The 14,414-nt window shown below is 53.4% G+C and overlaps 1 protein-coding gene across 5 annotated transcripts in view; it reads left to right on the top strand.

Moving 5' to 3' along the window:
• The window catches only part of ZNF787 (zinc finger protein 787), a 30,224-nt gene extending 26,326 nt beyond the window's left edge, over nucleotides 1-3,898 (top strand). For 2 of the 5 annotated variants that reach the window (XM_070558662.1, XM_070558664.1), the window contains one exon: nucleotides 2,132-3,323. In XM_070558662.1, the coding sequence (XP_070414763.1) occupies nucleotides 2,132-3,195 (1,064 nt within the window). In that variant the 3' untranslated portion in view covers nucleotides 3,196-3,323. Of the gene's footprint in view, nucleotides 1-2,131 lie in introns of all 5 variants that reach the window. The other 3 variants (XM_070558660.1, XM_070558665.1, XM_070558661.1) reach the window with 3 other exon arrangements.
• Nucleotides 3,899-14,414: the final 10,516 nt, after the last annotated feature.

The following is a 14,414-nucleotide window of genomic DNA, read 5'->3' as shown; positions in this document are numbered from 1 at the left end:
TGATCTATGGTTAAACGTTCTTTGCTGACAAGTTTGAAAACGAAATGTTTATTTTAACTAAGGGACTACAGCACTAGGAGTGAGCCGGGTGGAAGGGCTGTTTCCCACGGAGCCCACCACCTTGCTGCCCGGCCACGCTGCTCAAGGCAGGCAGCTCCCCAGGCCGCAGCCTTTTCCTCTTGGCTGTCTCTACATCTCTACGTAATGTGCTTTCATCTCCGTTTCTTGGTGTACATTGACACCAAAATGGGCTCCCTGCCGTTTCTTCAGAAGCCCCTCCCCCGTGCCTTCCTGGATTTCTGCCTGGATTTTTTCGTCTGCCCCGAATGATTGCACATCCCAGTACGTTTCCAGTACAGGCCAGATGCCTTAGAATAGTGGATCCTAAAGTTCAGGTGCGTCCGAGTCACTTGGGGGGCTTGTTAAAGCTCGGAGGGCTGCCCGCCCCCTCCGCCCCGGGCCGAACAAGAGCTGCTCTGAGGGCCGGTTGGAGGAGTGCTACCCTAGGAGCGTGGGTGCTTTGTGGGACGGGGGGCTCCGGGTGGCCGGTCCGGGACCCAGACTCCCAAGTACACCTCGGTTTTGCTGCTTCCAGGTGCTGATTCCTCTTCCCAGTGCCTCGGTGTCCTCGCTTGTGAAGACCCGAATTCCATAGCGCCCACCTCACGGGACTTAAAGGCATTGAGGCTTATTAAGTTCATAGCGCCGCTCTCGTGCATGACAACCCTTCTTTGCACATTTGCCAGCGTTATAGCAGGGACAGCGTGAGCGCTGTGTGCTGCTCCTGTGGGGCCTACGGTCTAGTGATGGGGGGAGTGGGAAGACTGTTGGTGGTTCACGCTTGGAGAGAAACGAACCTGTGGGGTTCTCCTGGAGCGCCCGAGCCAGGGGCGGGGGCGGAAACCGAGGGGGCGGGGCTGTGTCCTAGGGGAGGGGCCTCGGCGGTGGGGCGGGACCGGAGGCCGAGGGGTGGGGCTGGGCCCCAGGGGCGGGGCCGGGGCCAGGCGAGCATCCCGGGTTGAGGCTGCAGTTACCTGCTTCTGTAGTTCAGGCCCAGCGGGATGGGGAGACCAAAATTCATGGCAGGTGCACACAGTCCAGTCTCGGAGTTGGGCAAGTTGGCGAGGAGGCAGGCTCTCGTTTAGCCTGGGAAACCGCTCAGGGCCAGGAAGTGGCGCAGACGTGTGAAAGGCTTTGTTGGGCAGCCCCGAAGTGGTGGTGTCCTCAGTTTGCAGACAGCAAGGGCACAGCCCCACTGGGCAGACAGGACCCACAAAACCAGAGACCAGTGCGTGGACGTCTGTAGTGGAGGCTACGTCGTGTGGGGGTTGCACTCCCGCTTGGTGGGGTCAGGACTCTCCCGCTGGCCTGTGATCCCGTTAAGCAGTGGGTTCCTCCTCGGCTCCACCTTACAGTCAGTATAGTCTTCCTAGAGCCCAAATGTGACCTCATCACTCTGGCTTGTACACCTTCAGGGCGCTGCAGCCCGTTGTCCCTGGGCTGGGGTCTGACGCCCAGCCGTGCATTCAGGTCTGGCCCTGCGCCCTCTCCCGGCCAGTGGAGCCCTTGCCTGTGGGCCTGGGCCGTCGTCCTCTCCCGGAACCTCCCAGCCCCCAGCCTGGTGCTTTGGGTTTCAGGTGTCATTTCTTCCTAGGAGCCTTCCCTAGACGTCTGTCCCTCACCACGTTCGTTTATGTTGATTCCTTTATTTAACAGACATTTCTGGAGTTCCTCCTGTGTCTCAGGCATTGTTCTGGATGTGGGGGAGACGGCCGTGAAGGAAAGTCCTAAGGAGTGGGTAGTGAGCAGACGAATGTGTAGTAAAGTGCCAGGGAGTGGTGGCGAATAGGACGGGTAAGGGGATGGAGACTGAGGATACATCCGCCGAGGGCCAGGTCTGTGCAGAGAGCGCGGTGCTGACTCGGCCCAGCCGCCACCCCCGAGGTGTCGCAGGGGAGCCTGAGCAGGCGCACAGAGGTGAGAGCTCCCCGAGGCCGTGCACTGTAGCAGGGGGAAGAGCCGGTGAAGCCCCCAGCGCGGCTGGCCCTAGACCGCCCTCGCGCCTGGGGGGGGCGCTCTGTGGAGTCTGGCCTCTCTGACTCGCCTCCCCTCCCACCCTCTTGCCTTCCAGTGGACATTCTCATCATGGATGACGACGACGTCCCCAGCTGGCCCCCGACCAAGCTGTCCCCACCCCAGTCGGCGCCCCCGGCCGGCCCCCCGCCCCGACCGCGGCCGCCTGCCCCCTACATCTGCAACGAGTGCGGCAAGAGCTTCAGCCACTGGTCCAAGCTGACGCGGCACCAGCGCACGCACACGGGCGAGCGGCCCAACGCCTGCAGCGACTGCGGCAAGACCTTCTCGCAGAGCTCGCACCTGGTGCAGCACCGGCGCATCCACACGGGCGAGAAGCCCTACGCGTGCTCCGAGTGCGGCAAGCGCTTCAGCTGGAGCTCCAACCTCATGCAGCACCAGCGCATCCACACGGGCGAGAAGCCCTACGCCTGCCCCGACTGCGGCCGCAGCTTCACGCAGAGCAAGAGCCTGGCCAAGCACCGGCGCTCGCACAGCGGCCTCAAGCCCTTCGTGTGCCCGCGCTGCGGCCGCGGCTTCAGCCAGCCCAAGAGCCTGGCGCGCCACCTGCGGCTGCACCCTGAGCTGTCGGGGCCCGGCGTGGCGGCCAAGGTGCTGGCGGCCAGCGTGCGCCGGGCCAAGGCGCCCGAGGAGGCGGCGGCGGCGGACGGCGAGATCGCCATCCCGGTGGGCGACGGCGAGGGCATCATCGTGGTGGGCGCTCCGGGCGAGGGGGCCGCGGCGGCCGCAGCAGTGACGGGCGCGGGGGCCAAGGCGCCGGGGCCCCGCTCGCGGCGCGCGCCGGCCCCCAAGCCGTACGTGTGCGTGGAGTGTGGGAAGGGCTTCGGGCACGGGGCCGGGCTCCTGGCCCACCAGCGCGCCCAGCACGGGGACGGGCTCGGGGCGGCGGGGGCCGAGGAGCCGGCGCACATCTGTGTGGAGTGCGGCGAGGGCTTCGTGCAGGGCGCTGCGCTGCGGAGACACAAGAAGGTCCACGCCGTGGGCGCACCTTCGGTCTGCAGCGGCTGCGGACAGAGCTACTACCGGGCCGGCGGGGAGGACGAGGACGACGACGAGGCGGGTGGCCGGTGCAGCGAGTGCCGCGGCGGGGAGGGCCGGTAGGGGCGGGGGCCCGGGGGGGCAGGGCCCCTCGGGCTTGGCGGGGACGACGGCAGGACCCAGAGACCCGGGGAGACACGGACGGGGGGTGCCGCGGGCCGGCGGCGGCGTGCGGGCTCCTTCCCTTCCCCGGGGCGCGCGGTCCGCGGGGCCGGGTGGGCCTGGGGAGGGGCGCCGCGCAGCTCCCTTGGCGCCCAGGCCACGCCCGCCCGCGTCCCGGCCCCGCCCTGCGCTTGGCCTGCCCCTTGTAGGTTCTCGGCCGAGCCCGAGATAGACAATGCGTGACAACTAGAGACCAAGACACGACAAAACCCACGAGCGAAAGCCCACTTGTCCTCTTTCTCTTCCCCCACCGGCTGGGGGAGTTGCAAGGATGGAGCGAAATCGGGCCCTTTCCATTTAGAGGGGCCCCAGGGAGGGAAGGGAAAGAGGGGTCCCTTCCTCTTTTAGAGTTTTCTTTTAATCCTACCCGCCCCCTGACCCCTCCCACCCATTATGTTTTCTCTTCCCCGCGAGTCCCTTCGTTTCTCTTCGCCCAAGCCCTTCCTCCTCCTCCTGGATCTGGGGTAGGGGAGCAGTGATGGAGCAGAACTCGCCCCTGTTACAGGCGTACCCCGCAGAGAATGGGGTGCCCGCCTCTATTTGCTGGCCTGGGCGTGGTAGAAGGAGGGGTGCCGGGGGCAATAAATGGCACTATCCGATTGTCCCTGTTGTGCGTGGTTCTTGAGTTCGAGGGAGATGGGCAGGCGCATAAACGGAGGGATTTCCACGCAGCAGGTGCTTCGAGGGGACGCGGGCCAAGGGCTAGGCCCACCAAGAGAGGCAGCGGCCCCAGCGGCTGAGTCAGGCCGCGCTCGTGCCTGGGTGCAGACTGAGCTGTTGTCCCGGAAGAGTGACCTGACCAGGTCACCGGCCCAGGTTCTGGGCTGCCGCAGAGGTGGCCATCACGTGTCCAGGCTTGCGAGGAACTGGGGCCGGTGGTTTAGAGTAAGGCCAGCTTACTGTTGCTGTTCAAGGGCACCCCACAGCGTCAAGAGCTTAACACGGGTGCTTCCTGGCTCACGGGACAGTGGCAGGTAGCTTTCCTCCACACAGTGAGTGAGGAGCCCACACTCCTATCTGTGGCTTGTTCCACCAGCCCCTGAGGCCCCTTCCAGCATCCAGGTTCCTGGAAGACTGGCCTGGAAATGCACACATCGCTCCTGCTCACATCCCACCAAGGGGGTGGGCTGTCTCAGGGTCACATCTCACTGCAGAGCGGCTTGAGACGTCTCTGGCAGGGCTGCTACTTCTCAGCGACAGAACTGTACCGGAGAGGGAGGAAGAGGGACTTTCGGGGGCAGATAGTTGTCTCTGCTGCAGGGGTCCAACTGGAGGAGCTAGCTGAGGGGCTAGGGGACAAGGACAGGGATTTTGACAGTTGTCAAGTGCTTCCTGTGTTCTAGGCACTGCTATGTGTCCGGTGGACATGGTCCCATAGAGTCATTGCAGCAGCCCTGCGAGGTGAGCACTGCTGGTGGGGCGTCCGTCAGGATGGGGCCCTCTGAGGCCAGTTTCCTGGGACCCACAGCCAGTCCTGGGGAACCGTGTCCCTGGGGCCTTGGGAGGCTGCGGTGGGCTTTCCTATGGGAAAAAGAGCCCTGCCAAGGGGTACGCATTTTCAACCTGGCTAAACAGCCATGATTCTGCAGAAGGAGGTTGGAGGAGGGGACCTTGTGTTCCCTTCACCTCCGCAGAAAAAGAGAGAGGGGTTAGTGGCAGAGGGGCAGTCAGAGGAGGAAGCGAGATTTCCAGTTGGAGCCCTGAATCTGCTGTCTGTGCTCTGCTGTCCTTGAGCAGATTACCCTCCCCACCTGGGAGCCTCAGGTTATCACCTGGAGAATTCGAGGCTCAAAACCAAGGTCACAGATGGATGGCCACCTGGCAGGCGGGGGCGTGACTCCCTGGGAGGATTTATTAGAGCGTCTTGGGCCTGACTAGGTCAGAAAAGCACGTTCTCAAGTGGCCATCGCCTGGCTTGGAAATTGGTTGACGTGGTTCAGTTGATTCTGAGGTCTCAGATCACTTTAAAGGAGGGAGGGAGGAAGGGGCAAAACTGTGCAGAGAGGGCACGGTAAGCAGAGGCATTGCCCAATGCCCACAGGTCCCCTGTGTCCAGCACTGACCTTGGGCACTGTTGGAGGTGGGGGAGGGAGGGAGGAGGAGGAGGAGTTGTGGGAGCCTGGGTGTCGGGGAGGTGCCCTGTCACTTAGGAGCCAGCGGTTGGGTTTCCTGCACCAGCTCCCGATGGAGTCTGCTCACACCTGCCACATCCTCTCCCTGCCTCAGGAGGCGGTGGCAGGAGCTGACACCTGGAGCAAGGAAAATTTAGGGCCAATTTCCACTCTGCCTCGTTTAGGCTGAGTGACCCCAGGCAAGCAAACTAACCCCTCTGACCCTTGGTTCCTCTGTGCAAAGAAGAGCTTTCCCGTCTCTTGTGACAGTTTCAAGGGCTACCCGGGGGTATCTGTGCGTGCCTGGTGCTCAGTCACTGATGGCTAATGCCTCTCCCAGGAGGGAGTGTAATGCAGTGTAGAGGAGCGGGGGGCTCAAATCTTGGCTTTACCAGGGAGCGCTGCTCACCCTCTCTGAGCCTCAGTTTACCTCACTTAATATAGGGGTTTACTTTGCTTAATAAACAATACAGAATTCAATGAGCTAACATGACCATGTAGTTAGACAAATGTCCCTTAGTGATTGTTAGTTAGTCTTATCATTACTGATGTCCTGATGCTTTCCAGAAAGACTGGAGTGAGACCGTAGATACACCCGTTTACCCACAATGTCACAATTATACACAATGATAATAGTTCACGCTCTGGGAGCACTTACCATTTGTGAGGCTCTGTTCTCAGCCCTTCCCAACTTTTACTATCTGTCTCCATTTATGCATGGGGAAACCAAGCAACAGAGAGGTTAATTAAATTGCCCCAAGTCACACAGCTCGTATGTGGAGCTGGGATCTAAACTCTGAACTCCCGACCTTTCGGTCCCCACGCAGGGCTGCCCAGCCAGCCTTTGCTGTGTTGCAAGGTGCCAATTCAATGTCTCTTCATCCCAGGAAACTGTGCTCATCCACATCACCCTTGTTCATTTGCTTCACACACACATACTGTCAGACGTTAACAGCGGTGTGGGTACGCCCACGTGGAGAACCGACGCCCTGCACGAGGGTGACCAGGCTCTCTCACCTTCAGCACTATTGACATTTGGGGCTGGATCGTTCTTTGGTGTGGTGGCTGTCCTGTGCACTGTGGGATGTTGAGCATCCCTGGCCTCCACCCGCTAGATGCCAATAGCCTCCCTCCCCAACAGAGACAACGAAACATGTCTCTAGACATTGTCCAATGTCCCCTGGGTAGGGAGCAAAATTACCGCCGCTGAGAACAACCGAATTAAACTCAAGAAGCGTCTACAGCCCTTGACAGCTTTCTCTTCTCACTGTGTGAACACTCCCCGTTCTTTCCTGCGGCAAAGCTGTGTTTCTGGCCCCTCTGCCACATGACTGATTTCCCGGCTTCATCTCGTGCTGGTGCCACAGTGTTTGTGTCCTCCTGGCCTCCTACCAGCTTCACCTGTGAACCTCAAGCTCAGGTTCTCCCAGGGGCCAGGCGGAGGACGGAGACGAGCGAGCGGTCAGTCTGCAGCGGGCAGCTGCTGCTCGGCTCAGCCGGCTCTGCCCCACGGACTGCGGACCCGGCCCTGCTAGGTCTTCTGATTCTCCAGGAGAGATCAGAAATTAGGATTTTTTAAAATGGAAAATCCCCATTTTTTTTTAAGGTTGGCAACTGACTCAAAAACATTTTAAAGCCCTGAGTAAACCACCCTAAACACGTCTGTGGCCAGTTTTGGTGTGTAGGGCTCCTGTTTCCAATTCTCTCTTTAGCATTGATTAAAGAGAATTAAGTTCTCACCAAAAAAACAAAGTCAATAAAATAAATATGTGAGGTGATGGCTGTGTTAGTTGTTAACTAGATGGGGGAATCATTGCACACTGTATACATATATCCACTCACCGTGATGTACACTTTAAATATCTTACAGTTTCTCAATGACACCTCAATAAAGCTGAAAAAAAATAAAGAGAGAATTAAAGTTTTGGACGCCCACATCAGTAAGCTTTGTCTGCTTTTCATGATCTTGAGCCAGAATTTTATTTTATTTTTTCCTCCCCAAAGCCCTAATACATAGTTGAATATCCTAGTTGTAAGTCATTCTAGTTCTGTGTGGGCCACGGCTACAGGACGGCTTGGTGAGCAGTGTGTGGGTCCGCACCCAGGATCCGAACTGGCGAACCCTGGGCTGCCAAAGTGGAGTGTGCAAACTTAACCTCTATGCCACCAGGCCGGCCCCCGGAATTTTAAATTGGAAGATGTTACATTAAAAAAATCCAGATTTCTGGCTTGTCTTGGGACAATGAGAAGTTCTGGCAACACTGGGGCTTCATGTTGCAGGAGACAGTTGGCTGGAGGGGTGTGTGTGTGTGTGTGTGTGTGTTACCTTCAGAGTTGGACGTACACCTGAAACCCAGAGGTAGGGACCTCTATTATGTTTGGTTACAGGACCTCCAACTGGGTCTTTACAACTTATAGACCCACTACGTTTTAGGTTTCCCCTCAGCTGGTAGAGTTGGTTCTGGAGGGCAAACTGTAGGACAGAGCTGCCTGTGGGATAAACACTCCTGATTGCAACTGGGGAAGGCTGGAGTGGCCCACGATGCCCAAGAGGTCTGCCAATGAACCAGGTCAATAAAGAATGTCTCCGATCATCCCTCAAGAACTTGTGAAAATGCAGGTTCCCGGGTGGACTCTGTCGCCTGCATTCTGATTCTCTAAGTTGAGGGTGGAAGCTGGGAACATGCCTGTTAATGAGCTTTTCAGGTGAATTTGATGACTGCCCTGGTGTGGAAGGCGCCTGCTCCAGAATAAACTCAAGATGGAGAGGTAAGCCCGGACAGTTCTTTCTCCACTGGGAAGGGAGAGAAAAGAAGGGAGCAGTTGCTCTGCGTTGGGGCCTGCTGTTCTTGAGCTTTGATGGACAGAGGATGTAGGGGGCATTGCTGAGCAATCCCCATGGACCTTCCCCGGGGTTCTCATCCAGTGCCCCTGCAGCAGGGCTCCACCATGCGCACGTATAGCAAGCACTGGAATCTGGGTCAACCTGGTGGATGGCGCTGGAAACACACCAGCCTATGCCAGGCCAGGCACTTGACATCTGCATTCACGCCACATTGAGCGTTTTATCCATTTATTCGTGTACACATGCATTCATTCACTTTCCCCTTCACTTATTCATCCAGCAAATATTCATTGGATACCGCCAGGCACTGCTTTGGGTGCTCGGGTAAAAAGAGAAATGCATATTCTCTTCTCATGGCAGCTGCATGTAGTCCTCATAACGAGCCTATACTGCAGCTATCCAGCCATCGCAAAGATGAATAAATCGAGGGCAAGCCACATTGGCGACCTTTCCATTCTGCTGAACGCATGGCGATTTTGGTGGTAGGAATTATGCTCCCTACCATTTATTTAGTCCTTGATTTGGCGCAAGGCACTGTGCTGGCTTCCTCATTCCCTTACTTAATCTGGCCCCCACAACAGCCCCTTGTCTCTAGCAATAATCCTTCTTTGCTGGTGATGAAATTAGTACAAGGAGATGATGCAATTCGCCCAAGAGCACCGTTTGTAGAGTGGTAGAACTGAGATCTGAACCCAAAGTCCCAAAGTTCATGCTCTTTCCATTGTGTCCACTGGCCACATCCTCGTTCATGTTTATTGAACGCGACTATGTGCCAGGGACCCTGGCAAGCCCTGGGGATGCAACGGTGAACATGACAGGCGTGGTCTGCCCCCCAGAACTCACCCTCTAATATGTGAGGTGGGAGGGGAGTGACATACAGTCAGGGATCGATGTGGTGAAAGTCCTGGGGGTGGGGAAGGTGAAACGGGCAGTCATCTGGAGAGGTGGGGTCTCAAGGGAGTGGAAGCCAGACAGACATGGACAAGAGAGAGGGAGACAAGAGGGGATTCTCCACCCAACTCTCTTCCCATTCTGAATGCAGTGTTTATCTGAGGTGTCTTCCATATCTCCTCACGTCGACTCTGTTAAACGAACACATGTTAAGTGGAGCACAGGGTGCTGGATGGTGAGTCATGGCTCAACAAGACCACAAGAGAAATGGAAACAGAGAAGTTTATGACTCACAGGTCCTGGAGGAAGTCCCAGCATGCCTTGAGGGGCCACACGGGAGGTCAAGGTAGAGTGCAGAGAGGCAGGACCTGGGGCACATGCCTTTTTAGGGTCCACGGGTGGAGTGCTTTGGGGTTCCTGGGCTAGGGCTGGATTGGCCAATTCAAACCAAAAGAATGAGGTTTTGGTGAGCCCCATGGGGGGTCTCATCTAGGGGGAGGATAGGGCATACAGGCACTGGGAGGAGGGGGAGACTTGCTCACAAGGGTGTCAAGCAGGGAGTCATAGCAGGAATTTACATTTGCTTGTCACTCTTGGAATCTCTGTGTAGTGCATGTGCTTATATGAGGGGGCCGCTGTCAGCTCAGGCCCCTACAAGGCACTTGGCCAAATAAAATGGATGCCAAGGCAGCAAAACCACAGAGTAGCTTAGCTAAACTCTTGACACCCCATTTCCCAAAGCATGCCCTGGAGAATATGGGTTCCAGGGAATATTGATAAGGTGCTTGGAGAAAACAGGGTCCCTTGTTCAAATACCTTGGGAAATGCTGGATTCCAATTTTCTATCACATGGAACACTGCTGGGTACGTGGTAGGCACTGAGTCAAGATTTTATTCACTGAGTAAATGATAAAACAAGTGTTTTTGTTTGTTTGTTTCCCTTCAGGAGCCTTTAATTGCAAAGGTGGGGGTTTGGGGTAGGTTATAACATGCAGTATTTTCTGAACTTGTTCGATCATGAAATCTTCCATTCATAGAGCATCTTAGGGGCTGGTGTGTCCCAAGCCATCCTTAGAGAAGTGAATATTGTGTGTGTGTCCCTGTATGTCTGTGTGTCATGTGTGTTTCTGTATCTCAGTGTGTCTGTGTGTATCTTTGTGTGCATGTTATATGTGCATGTATGTCTCTGTGTATGTGTCTGTGTCTGTATCTGTGTGTGTATATGTGCCTCTGTGTGTTTGTGTATTTGTGTGTGTGTATTATACATCCACTCATCTTTGCCCTTCCACTTACCTCTCAAAGAAGTTGTGGGTAGGGAGGGGGTTGTTTCTGGCCTCATTGATTTCACCTCCTCTGCTACCTTCATGCGCAAATCTCCCACCTTCCCAGGCCTCTGGGGCAAGTCCTTCAGTACCATGGACAGAACCCCACAGCTGGGTCTCCGGTGATGGCGCTCAGCTTCATCCACAAGCGTCACCTTCTAAAGCCCCCAACCATCTCATGAGGAGGTGTTACCGCATTTTACAGATGAGGAAACAGAGGCTGGGGAGCTGAAGAGTTTTCCCCAGGCTTTCTCAGCCAGTAATTAGCAGAGCTTAATGGTCAGATTAGAATGCCCACACTCGCACTGGTCTATACTTCATGGAGTACTTGTGAAATGGATGTGGCCACCAGCTAGCAAAGCAAAAGACTATTTTGATGGATAAAGTCATTATGATCAACGGGGGCTATGCTAGGGGAATTTGGGTCAGAAATCCATATGTTTGGTCACAAGATTTTTAAAAAGAGGAATAGATATTTGGAGGAAAAGGTTACTTATTGAGTCTCTTTTATACCAATTCCCAGATTCCTCATTCCTCTCCCTACATTATACTTTGAGATACTCAGTGAATATACAAGTGCCTTTTAAAATTAATTTGTCCAATGGGAGCATACCATGCACATTATTCTGCCATTTGCCTATGTATGTATGTATCTATAATGTATGTATGTATCTATCATTTATCCTTGTATCTTTGTGTGTATATATGTATGTATCTATCATCTCTTCACCTATTTATCCAAGATTTTTCCCAAGAGGCCCATATACATCATCTTATTCCTTTTAATATTTTCAAAACATTTCCTTGTGGATATAACGTCTTATTTATCTAGTCCCAGTCCTATGCACAGATTGTTTCTTGCCTTCTGCTACTGTAACAACAAGACTCTTTATTCGGCATTTATACAAAAAAACTCTTCCTTCTTATCCTGGCATCTGGGAGCCGCATGGAGGGGGATCTGTATTTGAATTCTGACAGATAAGGTCTCTCTCCAGAGGCGAGACTGATTGATTGTGTCCCCAACAGTGTACGAAGTGAGTACCTCCATGTGCCTTTGGCAGTGAGGGGACACACGAGTGAGGGTTTTGAGATGGCCGGTATCTGAGAGACTCTGGGAAGGGAGATCCAACTTAATGTGCACCTGCTATGTGCCCAGCGTCTGATGGATATTATCTTGTCTAATCCACACACTATGAAGTAGCAACTATTTCCTCCACTTGACAGAGGGAGAAGCAGCCTCAGAAAGGTGAGGCCACACTTCAAAGATTTACAAGGAGACACAGTACTGCAGGGATTCAGCCCCTGGATTCTGCTAGAGGCTGGATAGATGTGACTGGACTGTGTTAATTGGTTAAGTGAAGCCACTCGCCCAAGATCTGTTGATGGATTGTGGTTCCCAATGGGATGGAAACACGGCCCAGGACCCCGTCTCATTCGGCAGCTTCTTCCATCCCGCCCCTTGGTCCTGGACCTCAGCAGCCCCTCCCTCTCCTTAGCTTCATTCCCTGCTGTGGATAAACCCAGAACAGTTTCGCGATAGCCTTCTGTGTGTCGACTCTGTGATCGGTGCAGAGCAGAAACGCTCCCTGCAACCTGGTAAGCTGGATCATCCCATTCTGGAGCCTCCTCTGGGGCCCGCTAGGAAAACATTGTCTCTGCTGCCACCATCCGGATTTTTTTTTTTTAAAAGATTTTACTTTTCCTTTTTCTCCCCAAAGTCCCCTGGTACATAGTTGTATATTTTCAGTTGTGGGTCTTTCTAGCTGTGCCATGTGGGACGCCGCCTCAGCATGGCTTGATGAGTGGTGCCATGTCTGCGCCCAGGATCCAAACCAGCAAAAACCCAGGCCAGTGGAAGTGGAGGGAGCGAACCTAACCACTCGACTATGGAGCCAACACCTACCATGTGGATTTCTGAGAACAGCAGTGTCCACGAAATAATGAAAAGATACACTTTGGGATGAGGGGCAGTAGAGTATCTTACAGTCACACGCTGCCCAACAACTTTTTGGTCAGTGATGGACCGCATGTTTGACGGTAGTCCCATAAGATTAGTACCACAAAGCCTGGGTGTGTAGCCGGCCATACCACCCAGATTTGTGCAAGTGCACTCTGTGATGTTCACACAACGACAAAATCATCTAATGATGCCTTTCTCAGAACGAAGCCCTGTCGCTAAGCGACGCATGACTAGTATATGGCGTATTACTCAAACGCAGGGTCTGAGTTAGAGTTTGTTTTTGTTGCTTATTGAGGTAAAATGCACAAACATAAAATTAACTAATTTTTTCACTTGTTAAATTGTTTTTTTTAATCAAAAAATTAAAACAATATCCTAGACCATACTATTTTTTTCTACTTTATAAAAAGTATAAATGATCTCGTCATGACCTCATCTAATCCTAATCGCCTCCCAAAGGCCCCACCTCCTAATACCATCATCTTAGGAGTAGGGTTTCAACATGTGGATTTTATTTTTGAGGAAGATTAGCCCTGAACTAACATCCGTGCCCATCTTCCTCTACTTTATATGTGGGACGCCTGCCACAGCATGGCTTGCCAAGCAGTGCATAGGTCTGTGCCTGGGATCCGAACTGGCGAACCCGGACCACCGAAGCAGAGTGTGCGAACCCCTGCGCCACTGGGCTGGCCCCAACATATGAGTTTTTGCTGGGACACCAACATTCAGTTCATAACAGTTGCGGAAGGAGGTTTTTTTTTTTTTTAAATTGCTCTCTGAATTCTTCTCTCTCCCCTCCCTCTCAGCTTTTAATCATGGTCCCTAATAATCTGGGGCAAAAAATGAAGAAAAATAATTTGATTGACACAGGCATTCTCAGGCCATAGAAATTAAGGAGGGGTCCACTCCCAACCCGACTTGGTTTTCACCAAAATTTAAACCCCTGCAGTTATACTCTTTTCTTTTTTAAAATACTTTATTTTTTTCAGAGTACTTTTAAGTTCACAGTAAAATTGAGAAAAAAGTACAGAGATTCCTGGTATACCTGCTGCCCCTACACATGCCCAGCCTCCTCCTTCTCCACACCCCCACCAGACTGGCGCCCTTGTTACATTGATGAACCTGCGCTGACATGTCATCATCACCCAAAGTCCATAGTCTACCTTAGGGTTCACCATTTTTTTTTTTTAGTTTACAGAGCTTATTATCAAAAGTGCAAAGATATTGACAGCTATGGAAATAATTGTTAAAAGCTTTTCTTACACAGAATTTGCATTGTAGGGTTCGTTCTTGGTGTCGTACATTCTGTGGGTTTGGACAAATGTATAATGACATGTATTGGCCATTATGTATCATTCACCGTCCTAAAAATCCTCTGTGCTCGCCTGTTCATTCATTCCCTCTTCCTCTCCAACCTCTGGCACCAACTGATCTTTTTATTGTTTCCATAATTTTTCCTTTTCCAGAATGAGTCAGAATCCTACAGTATGTAGACTTTTCATATTGGCTTCTTTGACATAGTAATATGCATTTAAGTTTCCTTGATGTCTTTTCATGGCCTAATAGCTCATTTCTTTTCTTTTCTTTGTTTTTGAGGAAGACTAGGCCTGAGCTAACATCCTCTGCCAATCCTCCTCTTTTTGCTGAGGAAGACTGGCCCTGAGCTAACATCCGTGCCCATGTTCCTCTACTTTAGTTGTGGGATGCCTACCACAGCATAGCTTGATAAGCAGTGCATATGTCCGCACCCGGGATCTGAACCAGCAAACCCTGGCTGCCGAACTGGAGCACTCGCACATAATCCTATGCCACCGGTGGCTCCCAGCTTGTTTCTTTTTAGTGCTGAATATTTCATTGTCTGGATGAACCACAGTTTATTTCTCCATTCAGCTCCTGAAGGGCATCTTGGTTGCTTCCAGGTTTTGGCAGTTCTTGGGTGTCTACTAAACAGCTGTCCCTTTCCTACAGAAGAAACAAAGAGTGGCCACGTG

Source organism: Equus przewalskii, chromosome 9 (genome assembly GCF_037783145.1).
Source record: "Equus przewalskii isolate Varuska chromosome 9, EquPr2, whole genome shotgun sequence".
NCBI lineage: Eukaryota > Metazoa > Chordata > Mammalia > Perissodactyla > Equidae > Equus > Equus przewalskii.
Note: the sequence above shows the minus strand (reverse complement) of the source record. Positions and strands in the feature narration are given on the sequence as shown.